We start from the raw sequence: 21,556 nt of genomic DNA on the forward strand, positions 1-21,556 counted from the left end.
AACTAGAATAAACCAATATATATCAGATCATTAAAGGACTGTCATTTTCAACGGCCATAGTATGTGGATTTTGCTTTAAATAATGAGTCAGAACATCTAAACCACAGATTAGTTTTTTTCAAGGTATGGAGTTAGCACGTCCTTCCCCCTGATCCTGCTTTCTGATTCAACTCATTTTTCACCAATCAGAAACGTGAATCGAGAAACCGAATTGGAGAGAATACATAAGTTAAGGATTTCCATTACCAATATTAGTCACCGATTCGTGCTGTCATAATCATATCTCTCGATAGGTGTATTTCAAATAGTGAGGCTGAATACATTTTTATAGAAATGTTTGTTGGGGTCGACTTCCCGACTAAACGGGAGTTTCCCAAACAATTAAGAGCTTATGAGAAAGAGACCTTCTGTCGTTTCGCTGTCCTAGAAAATCATCGACACAGAAACGAGTTTTATATGAAATATAGCACTTCAAAATAGCGGTAAATTAGTTATTAATGTGTTCTAAATGAATTCATTTATTTTACCCTAAATTTGTGGACTAATACGGTCAAAGTTCGATTAGAATAATTTTTCGAAATAGTTTCGTACCCTTCAAAGTAGGAAGTTAAATTTGTCACAGCTGTAGGAATTAAAGTATGATAACGGTGAAAATCGTCATTACAACTTGCTGAAAATTATTTTTGTCTAAATAAAAGAAAGAGGGAAGTCTTATCTGATAGATAATAAAATGGATGAAACCATCCATTAACTAGGTGAACAACACGGAAGTAATCGAAAAATTAGGATTAATATTAATGACTCGACAATATCAATAGTAAAAACGAACATTCATTTGAGGCTAACATTTTCACTGATTCTATTTAACTGAGATGGAGGATGCTTATTTTTATTGTGATCCAGTTGAAGGTGAAGGCAATGATGGCCGTAGATGAATGGACCGAAGAGATGGTTTTTGTGTCTATCATCTTGGCAGGAAAATTCCAATCGATATTTTTCTGAAGATGGTTAGTGTACAACAATCTAAAATTGTTGAAAGCTTCATGGGGGCTTTGTGTATGAACCTGAATCTTGAACCTTTTTTAATTCTCCTTGTTCACCAGACGAGATGTTATACAACTTTTACTAATTATAAATTTTTAAAATCATATATAAAGAGCTTTAAAATTAGCCTAGAAAGTGTGAAAGCTGAGATTGGTCATCACGTTTTCAATTCCCAAGGAGTATGTAATATTCAGTATTTTCGACCACTTTTATGTTCATTTGGCTGATAAATACTTTATGTTGGAGCGTAATTTTCATTACGGATTTCATTTCAAACGTCTAAAGTTATCAGAGATCGTCTATTATGGACATGTCAGTGTATCTCAGCCGAACATAAACGGTAAATAGCACAAATATATTAAAAGTTAAGGCTTCAAATGAAATCTCTGATAAAAATTACATGACTTATCAGCGCTCAAGCACTTAATGAACTGAGAAATGACTGAAGGCACTAGATATAACAATTTACTTGAACATAAAGAAATGTTAAGCATAACTTCAGTCAGAATATATTTGGATATAATTAACATAAGACTTGTGTAAAGACTACTCATGTAATCCAAATACAAATAGGTAAATCATTGGCCAACAGTGGCTCAAAAACAAACATTTCAGAATATTCTTCTCATCTTGTTGGGATTCACATGATCTTCCAAGCGAAACTGTATAGCTTTCCTACTTCTCATAATTCTGAATATTTCATAAGTTTAAGTAAACAAAATAAATTTGTTTAAAATTATTAAAATTTAATGATTTAGGCACCAGAATAAATTACCTTCCTTAAAAAATACTTGTTACTATTGTTAACAGCATTTAATTCAAAATGTAATTGACATAGTTGAATGCAGGCATAACTTCTTGAACATATCTGACTGAGTGGTCTGTTTATATATATTGAATAATATCTATGTACTTAACTCATTTCACTGTAGTTTACTATTTCAACGAACTTCTCTATACTTCAGTCATATGATTACATGACTTCTCATATTGGTTATTTTCATCTAGTTTTCTGTGTATTCTATTCCTTTTTGATACATCATTTAGTAAGCAAACACTCATTTGTTTATATAACGGATGGTTTGCAATATATTCTCCCTCTCACACGTATATTACAATGATACGTTAATAAGACCAACAACATAAATTAGAGAATCAGATTAACACTAGATAAATCTTAATTCAATATAATTACAAGCAGTCACACACTGTCAGTTAAGAGTAGAAATCAATGGTGAGAAGGAAAATCATATATTTGATAGTTCATAGGCTGTGTCTGTTTATCCACACTCAACGATCAATCATATTTTACTTTTACTACCACACATCACCTGCTTCTTTAAGTTAGTTACTTTTTAAGAAATAACATGTCATCAAATTATTTGTAAGTAATTAAGTCGTCATTAATACGTTTCTAAGTAAAAATTCTATTCTAAGTTCATCATGTACAATTATTTACAATATCATGTTTTCATAGTTGAAAGCATGAGTCAATTGAAGCTAGACCACCAAGGAAAACCTGGAAGCAATGGACAGCTGTTTCGTCCTACTGTGGGACTCCTCAGCAGTGTGCATCCACGAACCCGCTCTCGTGAGATTCGAACCCAAAACCTACCAATCTCGCTCGCGAGCACTTAACCGACAGACCACTGAGCCGGCATCCGATAGTGTTAATGTCTAACTTCAACCAATCCACGAAGTTGAGCAATCGTTCACCAATTGTCTTCAGTGAGTTCCTATCTTACAACAGACGTGGTTTGAACTCCACTGGTCACTGCTTCTCACTAGCTTCAATTGACTCATGCTTTCAACTATGAAAATACTAAATCTCTACAAAAAAACCCCTTCTGAGCATTACATTTATTAGTTCTGTACTATTTCACAAAAGTTTCAGTTAAACTTGGTTAAATTTTTCATATTTCACAAGGAAATAAACTACATAACCGATCAAAGAAGCAAAATTCTAAGGGGCAGAAAAATTTTAAAAGTGTTGACACACAGCACTCCTGTATACAGTTATTCAGTCTATTAGCCATGACAACACATCAGAAAACAACACATATATTCCTCTTACTAGCATGAATGTTAGTTACTTAAATCCTTAAATGCTTCATTCGTTTGCTTACATATATGTACTTCTTAAATCCCATTTATTCAATCATTCCCATTCATATTTTTGATCATATTTTTTTCATGTGTTTATGACTTTGTGATATGCAATGTACAATGATAAACTGTAGTCATCGCTTCGTTTTATCTCTTAAGATTTATGCACCATCCGGAATTATTTGATAACGGCTTTTATGACGAATGTTATGACAAACAGGAATTATTTCAAAGAAAAACCACTATAAACTAAAGAAGCTTTTTTCGAAAGAGTTTCAGCTGTAATCTCAGTTATATAAGGTGTTATGCAACCTATTTTTAGAAATTACTGTGTTAAGAGTAGTGTTGAAGAATTAACACATACCATTTTCAGTTTTGTAATCGTCAACAAAGTATAGATGCAGTTTAATGGATTAGAATGAATTTATTATTTTTTACTTCAGTTGATTGAAGAATAATTTTGTGTTCATTTTAAATTCCTTAATTGTTTTATATTTCTCCAGTCTTATTGCTAAGAAAAAAATAGGCTTAAACTAAAAGGTACTTTTATCGACTTGTAAATTAAAACCGTAGGATAATTGTTATAACACTAGGGTTTCTTGCTACATCAATCCTTTCACTTTTTACACGTATATGGAACGTTAATTTACCTTAGACGAATATCTACACTAGACGTCAACACAACTCAGATCAGGAACACGAGATTAACCTGAATAGAACGTCAATATATTTTCACACCAAAACACGACAATAAAACAACAAGAACAGTCAATCAATAATAATAATAAGGATAGGGGAATATATAACACATATAACACCTGTCACACTATCGACATATCTGACTCAGCAAAACAACCAATCATTATCATTCTCGCCCACACATCAAGGATTTAGCAAGATTTATGAGACGCACGACTACTGGTTGAAGACCGTACATTAATTTCTTAGAGAAATTCTTAATACTGAATTTTCATGTGCAGAATATAAACTAACAGTGCTTTTCTAAACTTGATAAAGTGTTTCATGATTCCCAATCTAATTACATCAAGTATTAACATGAATTAATTAAGTGTTGTTCAACAAAACGGCGGACACATGTTTCATATCAAAATCGTCGATTATCAGTTATGCAGAATGACGTTATATACTGTAGTTTTTCTTTGATTTTTTACCTCTGCCTAGACGATAGATCTCGTATCATAGTTTCTTTCTTCGCTGTAGGTTAAAGTGATGTGTGCACATGATTTAAAATTCTCAGTTGTACTGTGAACTGCTTGTAATTTCTGTACTTAATTTTACTCTACGATTTCACTGTCCGAACGCAGCTCCTGAGTTCAACGTATATTAATTGTTTCATCCGAACTTTATTTTAAACACTTAGGAGTATCGTTTAGTTTCACATATAAATTGTGACTCAAAGTGAGGTTCACTAGCTTGTACTTGGTTAATCAGTTTCATAACTGCAGTAAGATACATGAATATCCCATCTAACTGGTCAATCTTGGTCAGACAAGTTGTCAGTCGAGAAAATGTTTGACGACATTTTTCATAGGCGTTCTTTGCAATCAACTTATTTTCTTTTAGAGTTGAAAAGGTCAAATGGCATTATCGGACTACATTTAAGATAAATGTTGTCTTAAATTTCAGAACTATCGACTACCATGTAAAATTAATAGTACGAACCAGTTGAAACCATTTCAGTACTTATACACACAGATAACCATAAATGCAATGAACGTAGTAGAGTACTATGCCGACAGTACCATGCGACGACTCAGAACAACAAGGACATTAATAGCTCATTAAATTATTTTGAGAGAAGTATCCTTAAAGCTTCCACAAGACAGATAATTATGATATCCTGATTTCTTAGTTCAATGTTTGAAATTAATTTCTCGGTTAATATTGATACACTGTTCAGATTGTGCTTGAACAATGTTCAACTAAAAAGTTACTGGAAGTTATCTTATTATTTTTCAGAGAGGTTTATCTACCATTATAACCATCTGTCCGGAGTTTATCTATGATAGATACTTTTAAGCATATTTACCTTCAAATCAACGTCTATGTTAATTGTAGTTTGCTTACTACTGAAACCTTCTTCATATATGATCATTTTTTGCCAATTAATACTAAGTGGAAGAAACGCAAATAACTCTATTTCATGGTGAACAAATTTCCTTTACCGCTATATTCCGACTCGAGTGGAATGTTTTTATACTAACCAATTCACATGAGGTTTGATAATTTACCAGGTTCAAATTACCTTAGTTTGTGTGCTTCAGACCTTTTCATCCCTCTGAATAAAGTACATTAATGCATTCCCAGATCAGTTTAAAAGAGTCAGTGTCATACTGTAATAAATTACTCATCAGGTTCTTTTTTATTATATACTTATTTCCCTTATCACAGATCGATTAGAAAAATCTCCTTAATCTGTTTTAATGGGGTTCATTTAGGGCAGAATAAACTTTGCGAATATGTAGTGATCAGCACTTAACCAGGAACGTCGTTTACATAATATTTTATATGTATTTCTTTATGGAGAACCTTCATTAGTCAATAATAATACTGATATCTACAGCATAATAATAAATAATTTAATTACAAATGATTTGCGTAAATGCATAAACTCTCGATCAATTCAAAGAAAAAACATAATCAATTAGAAGGTTAACTGTACAACAAGGAGGAATTGTTTTCTCGACTGAGCACCAAAAAGGAGGGTAAACTAAAAAATAACTCATAAGGATATTTTCAATAAGTTCACAAATAAGTAGTAAATATAACAAAAAAAATAATGATAATTTTGATAAATAGTTTCCATTAAAAAAATGTTTATAAAAAAATGGGCTGAATATGTTTATAAATCATAATGTAATCTGTACATCTCAATAAAACTCTTATGATTGTTTACAGGTGACGATATATATTTACATGTGTTAACAATAATTTACTCAAACGGGCTCCTTTTGTTCCCATGAATACTTTTTACTATAATGTCTTTTTATATCTTTCTGTTCATCTTCATCATCGTCAGCGTAACCACCTTCTTCTTCATCTGTTCCAAGTGTTGCAAGAGGTGCGTCAGTAAGTGGAGGTGCTGAAGCTGTGGCTTCCAATCTAGGCTGTTTATTTTCTTTGGAACATCTTTCTTTCAAATTGACAATACCACGGGATAATTTCAAGCCTAAATGATGCATTTGATCGCAATCTCGTTTACAACGTGTTAAATCACGATAGAAATATTTTTCACGAAATATATGCCATAATTGACAAACTATTTCAGAACAAATCAATTCACCGGCATTGATAGCAATCATACGCAGTAGAAAAACACCATCATTACGTAAAAATAATAAGGTAAATTTTTCTACCATATATTTATCTTTTCTACTAACTTTTTCACCAAGTTTTAAATATTTTTTTATGAAATGTGTACGTGATTTTTCATAACTCATACGTGTAAACCACGTCGGTATACTGATTGCGGTAATTGTTGCAGCGAGAACAATCCAAAACCATAAAAACATGTAAATACGTTCATTAAGCATATTTACTGGTAGAACACATTGTGCTGTTGCATAATTATTAGATCCAAAATGTTTTAAAGGAACTAAACAAAATCCAACACGTGGAAAAATCATTGTCACTTCCCAATCAAGACCAACTAAAATATTTCTAGAAATAGCTACACCAAATAATGTATAATTTGATTTTAAACCAAGAAATGACTGCATCATAAATATTTGTCCGATTGCATTTAATAAGTAAAGACATTTAATGAATAAATAAATCCCAAATAATCGTGTTCCAAGACGTTTGCTTACAAAGAATAAATAACCCCATTTCTTCATTCGACGGCGTACTCGAGGCCACAATCCATGATGGTATTCACGTTGCTAAACAAAGAAAACAGAGAAGTCCTAGAGGAAGCTTATGTTTGCATAAAAATTATTACACAAAATTTTCATGGTTAAATGTAATACAAAATAAAGAATATTTCACCGAATATTCGTGTAATATCAAACATTTCTTTGCGATTGGTAAAGTGAAATAACTACTAGTTACTTTGAGACATTCATTTCATCATTTACTGATAGTTGATTGACTGACTGACAGTTAAGTCATTTTTCATTGTAATTTAACTGTATATTTTGTTCATAATGGTACTTATTATTTCACTCAGTCGGTTAGTTGTTTTGTTTTTGTGTAATTTATCAGTCTATGGATGATTCTATGACTAAAATTATCAATTAAACCATGTGAATTATGTCTAGTATATTATAATAGCAAGTGAGCCACCATAACTCTTTTTTTTGGAGTAGTAAACAGTTGACTTAAGTCATAAGAAAAGTTATTGAAATTAAAATCATTTCAACTGGAACGCTTCAGATAAGATAAAAGTTCGCTCATCGTTTTCACTAATAACTAACATCATCTAAAAATGTATATTATTGGAATCTATTAGTGAGAAAATTAAATCCACCCATGATTAAAGCAACCTATTATATGAATGGCTACACCTAATTAATTAGAAAGTGGGCGCACTACACAGTGGTTAAATGAGACTTTCCGGGTTTGTATATCTTGAAGTAACATTTTCCAAAGTGACTGCTAATTCACAGTCAGCTGAGCATGAGTTTTGTATGAAGGTATGGTTAGGTTTATACACAAAATTATAAAACATTCTCAATAGTAAGTATCCACATGACAGAATCCCTTAATACTCGATTTCTTAATGAATCAGTAAATCAGTAATATAAAACAACCAATTTTCTGGTGTCGTTAATAAGTAGGCTATCCCCATATGCAAATGGTTTGTCAAAAAATTCAAAGCTTGGAATTGTAATCTGAATAACAATTGCTGTCCTAAGTTTCAACTGAATTTGGAAAACTGATAATTTCATTGGTTGATATGCATGTGTTTAGTCGCCCTAAAGTCTATTTTGGGAGCTATATGTGTATGAGAGAATACTACAAGCAAACTCATTCTATATGTTCATAGTATTATTCAGACATATTAATGGCCTATCAGCAAAGTAGCATTGTGTTAATGTTTTGTTTGAAACATTTTTTCCAAACATTAGTTTAAGTAGGAAGAATATATTTTTAAGATCATAGCGAATAAATTTGAAATAAACCCAACGTTTCACCTGGCAATCTGGTCCAAGCTTTTTCAAGGAAATATTTAATGTCTTACATCAACTCGGCGCCAAATACTGTAAAACTATTCGCTCTAATTTAGATGAAGGTTCTTAAACAGCCTAAGTAATCGTAATAATCAAATGAACTAGTGCACATGAGGTACGGAGAGATGAAAAATTTTGTATATATACAATTTATCTCACTGACTTATGAGGATTATTGTTTTAGTGGAATATATCAAAGAGTTATATCTGGTTATTAACAAGCCCGTGACACTAATATGTACAGTACTAAACTAATTCATAACTAAGTTTGTTCAAGGTGGTTTCGTGTATTCTGAGAGCAAGTTCCGTCAACAATCGATCCATTCAAACCAAAGACCTTGGTGCTCTTTCGCGTCCATAGTCATCTGTATGATCAAACCAAGGAACACCTTGTAGGTTTGGTGAACCTGGAACTACTAACTCACCGTAGAGGTATGTAGCTGTCCATGTTTCTGACTTCAATTAATTAGGGATTTTATAAAGCCTCCGACTAAAGTCACCATTGTGTAACTATCTTATTTCATGCTAGTTTAAGTGTTAAACATAATTTGGTGAAAAATAACCTTATCTAATATCATGGCATTCATGACCATAGTCGATCACATAAAAAGTGGTCAGGAAATCAGTTTTCTGAAGTGAAGATTTATTTTTGTCCTCAAGAAAAGATTTAGTTCACCAAATAAAAATAAATGGTGGTGACTAGTTCACCAACATGCGAAAGCCGAAAATTTACACTTGATAGCAATTGGTTCATTTCCAGACAATGCATATCTTAAAACGACATTATCACTAACTAGTTAAAATTACCAAGGAGAATAACTTTAAATGCATGTAGGCATCACATTATCAAACTGAAAGTGTGATTTTACCAAATGCTCAAGAAACTCATTCATGCAGAGCCCTCTCTCTCAAGATAATGAAGAAAATAAGCAAATTTGATTTGTTGTTTTTTCCATTATAGTAATGACAAAATCCATTGTATTCTATATTTTTATTTGGCAAAAATGACTACTTATAACAATTTTAGTAGTATTAATGGCAATGTTAGCATGATCCCTATCAATAAGTTTCAAAAAAATAAATATTATTATAATCTTAGTCATCGTCTTGTTATGGACAATGGAAATGAAAAATGCATTCAACGAAAAGCAAGACACAAACTAAAAAGAAGATCTGGAAAATTAAACACGTCTTTGTTTTAAATATTCTCAAGTCATCAGTAGTTTGATTCCTCTTAATCATAACATTTATTTAAATTTGAAAATGGAAATCTAGAAACCCCAAAACAAGCACACGAATACGTAACGAAACATTATTTAAACATAAGGCTGTCTTTCAGGTAGATCTATCAGTTCGATACTCGCTTTCTCACTATCTTGTTTATTATTCTTTAGTACTGATGACTCAGATGTCTGCACATTTCTCAAGCACCCATTTTCATTTGTTATAGTTGAAGAATCAATTCTTGACCGTCTGTTCCAACTACTTTCATTGTGGCTTAATCTCTGACTATGATGTTTATGATTTTCAACCACCCGCTCAATGACAATTCTACGGTAATTCAACCACATTTCATTGACAATATCAGACGTGACCATTTCACCAGCATTCGATGCAAGCATGCGTAACAGGAACATTCCATCACGTCGTAAGAATTTACGTGCAAATTTCCCAGCAAAATATAATTCAGATGAATTTAAAACATTCGACAGTTTAATGTAGTTTATCACAAACTGACTGCCACGATTTTGACAGGCGAATTGTAAACACCATCGAAGTAGACTGTGAAAATTCACTACGCAAACTAATAGAATCCACCACCAAAGAAATATGTAAATTTTTTCGTTTAACATATTTACTGGTAAGACACATTGAGCTGTAGCAGTGTTAACTTTTGTACCCAAGTGTTTTACTGGTGCATAACAATAAGCTACACGTGGAAATATTAAAGTTGATCGCCAATCTTCACCATGTATTATATTATATAAAATACTCATACCAAATAAGCTAGAATTATAGTTCGTAAAACCAAGAAAATATTGCATTAAAAATAATTGGCTAACTGAATTACACAAATAAAAGAGCTTTACAAGTAAATACATCAGTGATAGGAACGTTCCAGTGTAACGAACACATTTAAGAATATTAACTGTATTACGATATCTACGCGTTACGTGTGAAATTTCATTGTCCTCACTATCAGTATCATCATTGAATCGTACAATCTCCTCATGAAATCCATCATTTTTAGTTTTGTCTGAATAGTATCTAGCAGTAGTAGTAGGCGTTTGTCCGTCGACGTTTGGTGCAATATTGATGCAAGAATCAAAGTCTGACCCGTGTTTACGAATATGGTATGATTTTGATACAAGTCGTTTTTTCTGTTGCTAAAATCCATTCTCAACCAGTGAGATAAAATGAGAGTTTGCCGCCATACCAGCCAACCAAGTGAAAATAAATTAAATAATGTACCACCCACATAAAAACAAATCGTAATTAATAAACAAGTATAGAATATTGCATGCAAGAATCCATGATTGTAAACCAGCAACATTTTGTTATTGCATTCGTGCAGAACCAAGAGAGAAGGGGTGGGAAAGTTAGACAATAGATATGCATGAAATGAAAGCAAATAAATTATGCATTCATATTATTCTTTGTTAACATTAAACAATAAAAGGAAGAGAAAATACACATGCATTAGTTGAAACGACTATGATAACATTTAACGAATCAATAAATATGTTTATTACACACTGTTGATGATCTCATGAAAAACAATAACACTGTATGTTAAAATCAGCAAAATTAAGAGTGTGCATGCATGGACACATGTATATGCTAACTAACAACTCATTTATGACATAAATGGGGGAAAGGGAGGTAATATTGTTTATTGAACATTGAAAGTGATTTATCCTTAAAACTAGTTAGGTAAATGTTAGATAATGAATTAGGAAGCATGTTTCATCATAGATGACTGATGAAAAGATGTATATGATATTTAAAAAAAAATTGTGAACACCTAGTATATATACATGTAAGGAAAACAAATATAAGATGATTGAAATCAGGAACCCACGCTAGGATGAAACAGCTGTCTGGTACTTCCACGTTTTTAGTAGTGGTCTAACGTAGATCGGTTCATGATTTCAATGACATTCAATAATCTTTACAACCTCCACATTACAATGTCTAGTCATTTGATCCATCTGACTTAAAAAGCTCAGTATGATCACAGTTTATCACAATATGTAATATGATTTGATCACGTTTAGTGATCGATTGATAATGATCAAGACGTGAATTCAGTAAAATTAATCACCTCATGCATTTATTACAAAGTATTACAATTATATTGTTAGCTTATAGAGATTAATTGAATATGATTAACTACAACGTAATTATTTTCTAATTAAATCTAAATTATTAGTTGACCTTTAACCTTTCCTTAAGTCATATACCGAACTAATTACTTATGTTTATGAATATCAATACGAAAAATTTCAATCAGTTTTACGAGTAATAACTTATGTTCATTTTGAACACTCTATTACAATTAATAACAATGTAAATCAATGAAATAGATTAGAATTTAATGGAAATATTGTGTAAGCTCATTTGAAAACATTATGTAATCATTCATTAATGATTAACTTTATAAAAAATTTCACATTTGATTGATAGTTAGATAGTAAGACAATAAAATCAACATGAACTCTGGAAAAGATTTTTGATAAATAATCTTACAAAAATAAAGATTATTTACTGTTAGTTAGGTTTATTAAATATGAATTAAAGATGTCATATCAATCGTTGAGATCACGAGTCAATTGAAGCTAGATCACCATGAGAAACCTGAAAGCACTGGATTACCGTTTCGTCCTATTATAGGGCTCCTCAGCAGTGTGCATCCACGACCCCGCCTCGCGAGATTCGAACCCAGGACCTATCAGTCTCGCGCGCGAGCGCTTAACCTTTACAACCACTGAGCCGGCATCCAAAGGTGTTAATGTCTAACTTCCACCGATTCACGAAATTGAGAGACACATCCACCAGATGTAATAGTCAAATCTTTTAAGGTTACTAAACTAAATCAGTAAATGTATATTTATGTTCAGAAATGAGGAGACTAAATTGAATGAATAAAATTATTGGAATGAAAGATATAAGAAAACTAAGGATATTGGTTAATGAATTCATCTTAAATATAGAAAAACAAATCGATTTTACAATTAAGCAAAACTAATTGTTAAGTAAACAAATTGCTATTAGAGAACTAATGCTATTTTGATTTATAAATAAAATATTCACTCAACATAAATCATAATGAATAATAAAATGTGAAGGCAACAAGACAGCTAGTATGTCTTCACTTCACTCTAACAATACAGTATAACAAAGAGGTGAAATAAATAGTAACTATTCATTGCTGATAAAGCATCCATTGTTAAGAAAAAAAATAGTAAAAGCCTAATAAATTTACGAGTCAATCACTTTGATGTACTAAATAAAAATAATTTTGCTCTTTGTAATAAGAATAACAGATAATATCTATGATAAATATACATACATTTCCAAGGCTAAATATAATGGTGTGAAAAAATAATTTAATTTTGAGATGATGTAGAAGATTTGTAGCTCAGGTGGATGATTAATTTCTCTGGAGTTTTGTTCTCTGAACTGAATAGTTTAGTCAGAGAACAAAACTCCACCGAAAAGAAAAAATTTAAATTATTGTTTTCACCATTAATGTTATCATTATGAGGATTATCGTCATCTTATACTCATATTATTCTCTTTTCGTAGTAGCTTACATGTTTTTAGTCGAATTTACTCTTTCAACTTAACTCGGTTTCATTGGAATATTAAATATATAGATAAATTAGTGAATAAATATAACCAATTATTCATTTAAAACATCTAGCAACGTTGTTTTATGGAGTAAAAGAGTTCAATTTAAGCATCTGAATAGTATCCTGCCTAAAATACAAATGTGTATTCAGTTATTAAGTTGTAATAACAATCTTCACATTTGAATGATTTCTCCTTTTGTATCCTTTTGTGCTGTTTAACAATTTGAACCTATTCACTATGGTTAAAGTTGTATATTGTTGTAGCTGTTGATTTCTAGTGGCCAGAATAAGTGTTACCACCTATGCTCGAAAAATTTAACCTAATAAATATACAGACCAAAAAGGAATTGTCTGATACATCATCCAAAGCTTCTAAATTGTACTATAACTGAAAAACAGTAGTTAAGTTTTATACTTTTGAAGCACGAAGATGCCACCTTTGGTAAACTATTACACATTCAGTTATCAATTTTATTTCAAGTATGTATGAATCAAGAGCCTTGTAAAATTAATAATTTAGCAACGGATTATAATATGAATGGAGTAAGATAATTAAGTGTTTTTGTCACACCAATTAATGATATGGATGAAATGAAGTGATACCAGAAACACAGCGATATGAGAAGTAATTAAAGAGAGTGACGAATACTTTCAAATACAAGATAAAATAATAGTAACAGTTTAAAGCTATGGAAGCGGTAAGGATGAAATGTAACATGAAAGGAGTTAGAATGATACGCATAATTATTTTAATAATAGACAAGATGATAAATAAAAGAGTCTAAGGTAACTAGCAGAAAGTAAAGTGGTAAACGCCTAGCTATGCAACTGTGAAGTCAAAGTTCGTATCATTGTCTTTCGACTTCTTAAAGATGTTTTTCATAGCAATTAATCTAAGAATTACAAAGAAACTGTAGAAAGTGAATTTTGCACAGAATAAAAACTTGAAGAGTGGAAGGGGATCAAGTGAAGTGAAGGAAGTATCTCAACATAAAAAAGCCAAAATTGGTTAGAGATTATTATCATCCTGAAAATGAGACTATACACTCCTGAAGATGACTGTTAACTGTCAAAACTAGTGTTTTCAGAACTCACCCTCTGACTTTCAGAGCCTTTATTGTTTATATATGTATAAGCAATATCAAGGATAATTAAAATGTCTTTGATCACAAACAGACTATATTAGTTTTGAGACCGTAGGGAGTCAACGAGCACTGGTCATCTCACTAACCTTATTCTTCATGAAGAAGAAACTTGAACCTTCAGATTATATCATACAATTGTAGAATTAAAGTGACCAGTGTTTTCTAAATTTTAATCAAACAATAATGTTTTATTGCCGAATGTAATAAGTAGATATTACTCCAGCTTAACATTATAAATATTACTTAGGCCGCTATTATACATGACCTCACCTATTATTCATTGACTAATGCGCCTCAGGTTGGTAAGCTGTTCATGAGATGTATGCTCAACTAATTGATAGATCGACGAATAGGATGTGAGTAGTGTGACCCTGATTTACTGTAGTCAGTTGGATTAATGAAATCACATAAAATGATAAAAAACCAGTAAGATGTTTCCCCATACGCTCGATAATAAACGATGTTAATATTTTAATCATCTGTACTGTATAGTTTTACAAAAAACTATCAGTGGGATACAAGCAGTAAACTCTTTTTTCCTTAGTCTTCCTCGTTATGATGTTTCTAGGTTCTTTTGCCATTTATAATATTGAAAAATGTAGGATTCTTTATTTCAAATAAATGGGAACGAATAAAAAGCTATTAGTCAAAAGCTTAGGATGAACTTCGGTTATGAGGTGCTCCAGGAGACGATTGGGTTATAATGAAATGAAGGCCTGCATTCCAACATGAGATCTTCGAAAAAACTTACTCTGATGTGATCATTCCATAAAGCTGAAAAGTGTTTTAAAATAATTCAGTCTAAATCATTCTTACTTTCAAGAAGCTGAGTATATTTTTGGGCTAATCAATAAACATCTATAATTTGATTCATTTGCATTGGTTGTTTGGATCTTGATAATGATGTTTAAGACTGCAACTTATCATTCACTTTCGTGATAAACGCATCCTGTGCGGATTGTCTCGACATTATCATTAAGTTAGAACCATTTTAAGCAGATTTGGATAGCTAAATACCCATCTTGAATCCCAGTGTTAGACGCCACCCAACAACCAGAAGTTACTTACAACCTCCAATACCTGGAACGGTAGAATTCAGTTTGACTATGAATTAGAGAATATGATGTTCGTTACTATCATCTCGCAGATCAGTATTCAAGCGTCAGTCTTATACATCACAACGGAACGAGCATTGGGAAAGTTTTGGAATTATTTTTCAGATTATTATCAGTATTTTTATTGTATAATTAGTAGATAACTGTATTATTTTATTTTTATATTCTTATTATAAGCTTCCATTGGATCTATTAACTATTATTATGAGTTTTACTATTGCTAACTAATTATATACTGTTTTCTTAACTCGCTACGAATAGTGAGATGATTGTGTTGATAGTATGATTTCTTGTTTAGTGTCTTGTTGTTTGATAATTCCTGCATATGGGCTGATGAGTGGCTAATATAGATGCAGTTATAGTTGGCTGGACTCGGTGATAGAAATATAGGGATAACAGAATATTGACTTCCGAATCTATTCGGACGTAAGACTGGGAACAGAGAAAGCCTTGCTTATAGGCAGCCAATAAGAGTGTAGATTATGTTAACTCACGGCTGCGTTGGCCATAACGTACTCGAGGTTAGAGTCGCTGGGCTATATTTGGAAGAGCAGAAGAGGGGTAGGAAAATTATATTCAGGGATTCTGATTGGAAGATTCAGCAAATAATATCGATTAGACTTAACACAAAGTAGGATTACTCGAGGTTTGAACAGCTCAGTGGCAAGTTTACTGATACTAGCACAGAGTGCCATGGGTTGAAGCCTCATTCTTCAAGATTGTAGATTAATACAAATCATCATGAAATCTTGGTTCAGGGATTCTTATTGTTTGCCTAATAACATCTAAAATTATTCATTTCTCTGGAATCAGTTTGGACAGTCGAGTATTATCGTTCATACGACGAGTATGATTTAAAATACAGTACGTAAATCTGTTTATGGTTATTGAGTTACGCCATTACATTTGACTGCAGATAAATTTCATTTATGTAACTAAATGGAACAAGTAACTAACTGGCTAGGATACAATCTCATTATAACACATTTTCACACTTATTCGTGTTATTCAGGACAATTTCGGTTCACGCTTAATGATGATGATCGCGTACATGTGTGTAAAACGTCATTGAGAATATTGAAAATATATTTATATCCTCTACAAAACTGAATATAATAACAGAGGTGTGATTATGAAGACTGATTGATAAATAAACTTGTACCACTATTTCGTAAGGATGATCACTGAAATTCGAGATCATCACTTTAAGCTTTAGTGCACAAATAAATTTTCATTGATACAGTTAGATGCAACAGATGAACTATTCTCTTAGAAATATCAGTGCTTCATCGGTGAAACATTTTTACGCTTGTTTGATTGGATAAAATAGTATGATTCATTAAACGATTTGCCTCAGTTTTAATAACAATTTTTCAGCGGTTTATAGATGTGAAAATATCAGTAGGTTTTAAGGAGAAAAGCACCGTTATAGAGTGAATTCTAAACGATAGTCGGATAATTCTATGAAGATTTGAAAGAATCATAAGTCATTGGTTTGAAGAGTATGCAGAGCAAAATATTAAGTATTTGCTTAATAGCTAGTAGTACTTACTGAGGAATTGTAATACTGTAATATAAAACAATGATATAGAGTCGTTAAAAGTAGATAATATGATTATCTGGAATGTATATATTCTATTTGCGGTAACTAGAATGTAAGTGTTTAACATGTGAATAGTTTTATTTTGGGTTCGGTGAACTTTTCAAAATCTGGACAGCTAGACAATTATTCATCATAACCGATTTAGTTACATTGAATGCTTTATAAAAAATTTATACACCTTTTTAAGATGTATTAGATACAAGTTCATTTGAAGAATAGTCTCAACCTAGTTATTTCTAAAGTAAACAGCAGGAAACGAGCAATTTCCTCACCAAATTAGGATCTATCAAATTCTTATTACTTGATTTAATACAGAGAAAAGAAAGTAGAATTAACCTGTCTCTATGTCAACTACAAAAACTGATAGAATGAACACGGAAACTGTTACACTAAAATATCAGTTCATAGAAAATAGGTTCATAGTTATCAAGAAACGACAGTCAGGTTAAATCAATTTTATAGTCTACAAAGGGTAGTCGTCAGTTACCTAACTACTGAATCTCTCCTTTTTCAACCACCACGTCTTCAGTTAAATTTGTCTCTGCCTATTACAGTTTAACAAGTAAAATGGAATTACTAGAACTCGTAAATCTGTGCATATAAATGTGAGTGTGATTACTGAATTATATAAAAAAGTTATTGAGGTCATTTGAACAAAAATCCTGATAGGATTAAAGTATCCTTAGGAAAAATCATTATATAAACATTTATAGACTTACCTGAAATAATAATTGTTCTAATGTTTTTGCCAAATGTTGTACCATTTTAGTTCTTTGTTCATCATTAGCATGTACTGCTTGATTAGCACATAAGACCAAATGTTGTACATCTGTTCCAACTCTGTTATAGCATATCATTTGCCAAATTAATCGAGGTAAATAGAATAAAATACACTGTAGGCCAAGAACAAATGGTACCCACTGATAATAAACTACATAAAATAAAGTAGACATTTAGGTAGTTTCCAGATAGAAAAAAGAAGCTTGTTTATAATGAAATAAAATAATGTTGGTTTTCAGCTGTACAATCTGGTCGATCCGATAGTATTATGACCATATATTGATTTGTACGAGTTTTTGTTATATATATATATATATATATATATATATATATATGAATTAATTAAGATCATGAACCGATCAGTGCTAGACAACCAACGAAAACTTGGAAGCGCTGGACGGCTGATTTTTACCGGTAGGGGACTCCTTGGCAGTGTGAATCCACAACCCTGCACACGGGACTCCAACCTAGGCCTAACATTGGTCGGCTCATGACCTCAATTGAAACTCAAAAGTCATTTATATATGATATCAGTCTTAATCTACTTATTGAAGCCGCATCAAGAAACACAGTAACCATAAATCATAACCACTGCAAAATTAGGATTAATTTGTTTTTTATTAGATAGAATATAACCAGTTTTATGGTCGGTTTGACATATTGCAAATAGGGGGTAAGAATAGACAAGGATAATAATAATAAAAATAATCTTCGTCTTCTTATTATACTATCGAAATTTATCAAGGGGACTAATTGGTTTAAATATTGCAAATAATTATCAGGTATATATGGCTTAAAACCTGCAAAACTCCTTTAGAAGTGGAAAACAGTAATTTAGACAGTTATTGGTGTATAACTTGTGCAGCTGTTAATCTATCTGCAATATGATTTACTCAGTGATCTAAAATTTCAATTATTCATGTTTATTACAAGCCGCAACTGTCACCAACACAGTTAGGTTGTAATAGAACCAATAATGAAAGTGACTCGAGTAGTGAAAAAAATGAGTGATTGGTGATCAGTTTTTAGTTAATCACATAGATACTAGCAACGATTGAATTTATTTACAATATTGAATTAATACTGTGTTGCAATAGATTAATCAATGCAATTACTAAACAGATAAGCTCATAAACTGACACTAGAAAAAAATTTCCAGTTATGTTTTCCCTATGTATATCCTCTAAATGGTCAACGAATACTTAAGATATAGTAGATTAAAATGTTGTAACAATAATTCTTTTTTGTTAACTTTAAAACAAGCAATTATCGACTAATCATTTAACTAATTATTTTTCTTGATGAAGTTGACTTTTAAGAAAGTCCGAATATATTACATGATGAATTCAATTATTTATTAGAGGTTGTAAATAAACCTAGGACAAGACATGAAACTTATGCTTAAAACATGAAAATTAAATACTTACGTAGTTTGTGTTTCTCTAATTCCGCCCAGCCTTCATCTGTCTCTGGTACTCGACCAGAATATGCTATAGGGACAGTGCCCTGAACCCAACAATAGTTTTCAACATAATCTAATAAGTTTTTTCCACCCAAATCTGTTGCCATGTAGCATGAAATCGGTTTCATCATATACTGTTTAACAGTTACAATTGTTGTGCAAAGCATAAGAACCATAACTGTAATGAGAAAATTAAATTTGTCTGCAAAATCTTCAACTCCGACATAGGTCGCAACTTGAAACTTTGATAAATAATCTAAGAAGTCTGTGCCGATCATATCGACTGTAAATCAAAGACTTTTTCCATTTTATTTCAGAAATAATACCATCAAGGTTTTATGAGCTTTGTGTGAATGGATGAAAGAATTGGGGAAATCGTTAACATCTTATTGGTTAGTTTAAAAATCAATTCAGTTGTTGTTGTTCTTATTGGTCAATCAGGAATCGTGGGCGGTCGATATGCTTCATAATTAAAAGAGCTTGGGATTTTAACGACGGAGTTAGGAATTATTCAGTGTAAATGACGTTCAGTGTAATTTATACGAAGGTAGTTGTCATTTGTTTTGCGAAATGATGAATCCTGGTGTGACTGTACCTCCGAATACAACTTTAAAATTGCTTCGAACCGAGGAAAAGCTGTAAATTATTATGTTTTGTTAGTTTCTATTCATTTTCACAGAATGTCATGTCGTATTTCTGTCTGAACTTCTATTATTAATGAGAATCTATATGTAACCATCATTATTAAGACTTTGAACATGAAGAAAATAATATACGTATTAACGAACGAATAAAATTTAAGTGAAAACACATTCTGTATCACGTAGCTATTAACTTTCTATACATAATACTTAACTAGTAATGATTTAGCAATGTTATTTTTAAACAATCTGAAGTGATCAAACTTTTGTATTTATTGTTAAAGTATATATACGGAGTACGTAAATCTTAATGTCGTCTAGCCAAATTTTATGGGGAGAATTATGTATCACAGTAATATAGACTTTCTAACACTCAGAATAAAACTATTCATAGTGCATCGCCAAATAAAATCAAGTAGGACGAGTTGGTATTTAGACGTCGGCTAACTTTATAATAGATAATAATAAGCAGTATAATATCGGACAAATTTTCCATGTTATATTAGACAAATCAACTGAATATACGTGCATGTTAGTATTTTGACACACACATTAAGAATTCAACCTTAAATTCACCAATGCATACTATCAAATGTTATCCAATATAATAATTTATTACGAATGATTATCTTCGTAAATAATTAACAATGACTTAAATAACACATGTAGAATTAAAACCACAATTGAAGAACATGGAGCTATCAGTAAGAATAAACAATCAACATCTGTTAACTAAAATAAATAAGTGCCAATTTAAAAGTATTTTCGTAGTTATTTTCTCTTTCAGTTACCTATATTGATCCCAGCCAATCCATTTTTGGCGATTAATTTCATACAGATCACAGAATACATTTGTTACAAAGTAATTTATTAGTCTGAGTACTCATGCTGCATGACTGAAAACTCTCGGTTTTGACCTCTTGGATGTTATCAAAGTTCCAAACCGGAGCGTAAATGCTGTCTGTTTTTTGGTTTCTAAACGTTTTCTATGTGATCTCAGTTTAAATTTAATTAATTTTTACAAATCACCTAAATAAATTTAGGAAGTTCCCATATCACTAAAGAATTCCTCAGACTTTGTTATTTGATTTTGCTATCCATCGTGGAGGAGCACAAGCCGCCCACCAGCATCCTCTTTCCAACTCTGTCATGAAAAATCCTTCTCAGTCGCTACTCATTTTCCTGATTTCTGTTTCTGACTACCAATGAAGTGTATTCCTTGGTCTTTCTCTTTTCCATTTCCTTTCAAAATTCCAAGTTAGCGACTGCCTAATAATGTAGCTTATTGATTTCCTCAATATATGTCCTATCCTTGTTCCAACGTTTTTTCCTAATTAACTATTCAGATGGACGCTGGTTTGTTCTCTCCCACAGTAGGTTGTCGCTGATGGTATCCGTCAACGGACATTCAGTATCTTTCTTGAGTAGACAATTGCTTAGAAATACTTGTACATTTTTGATGATGATTTTAGTAGCTCTCCAAGTTTCAGCTCCGTACAGTAAAACTGTCTTGACGTTTTTACTAAAGATTTTGACTGTGATATTGGTTGACAATTGTTTAAAGTTCCATATGTTCTTCAACTGTAGGAGTGCCACCCTTTCATTGGCAATT

The 21,556-nt window shown here is 31.6% G+C and overlaps 1 protein-coding gene across 1 annotated transcript; it reads right to left on the reverse strand.

Annotated features, from left to right (window-relative positions):
• Positions 1 to 6,107: 6,107 nt before the first annotated feature.
• Positions 6,108 to 19,604, reverse strand: Smp_129020 (putative innexin; the record flags this gene model as incomplete). Its single annotated transcript, XM_018793672.1, has 3 exons — positions 19,269 to 19,604; positions 17,781 to 17,992; positions 6,108 to 7,052 (listed from the first exon to the last, which is right to left on the reverse strand). The coding sequence occupies exons 1-3, from the start codon at positions 19,579 to 19,581 to the stop codon at positions 6,108 to 6,110; spliced, it is 1,470 nt and encodes a 489-aa protein (XP_018648161.1). The 5' UTR covers positions 19,582 to 19,604.
• Positions 19,605 to 21,556: the final 1,952 nt, after the last annotated feature.

Source organism: Schistosoma mansoni, chromosome 1, assembly GCF_000237925.1.
Source record: "Schistosoma mansoni strain Puerto Rico chromosome 1, complete genome".
NCBI classification, from domain to species: Eukaryota; Metazoa; Platyhelminthes; class Trematoda; order Strigeidida; family Schistosomatidae; genus Schistosoma; species Schistosoma mansoni.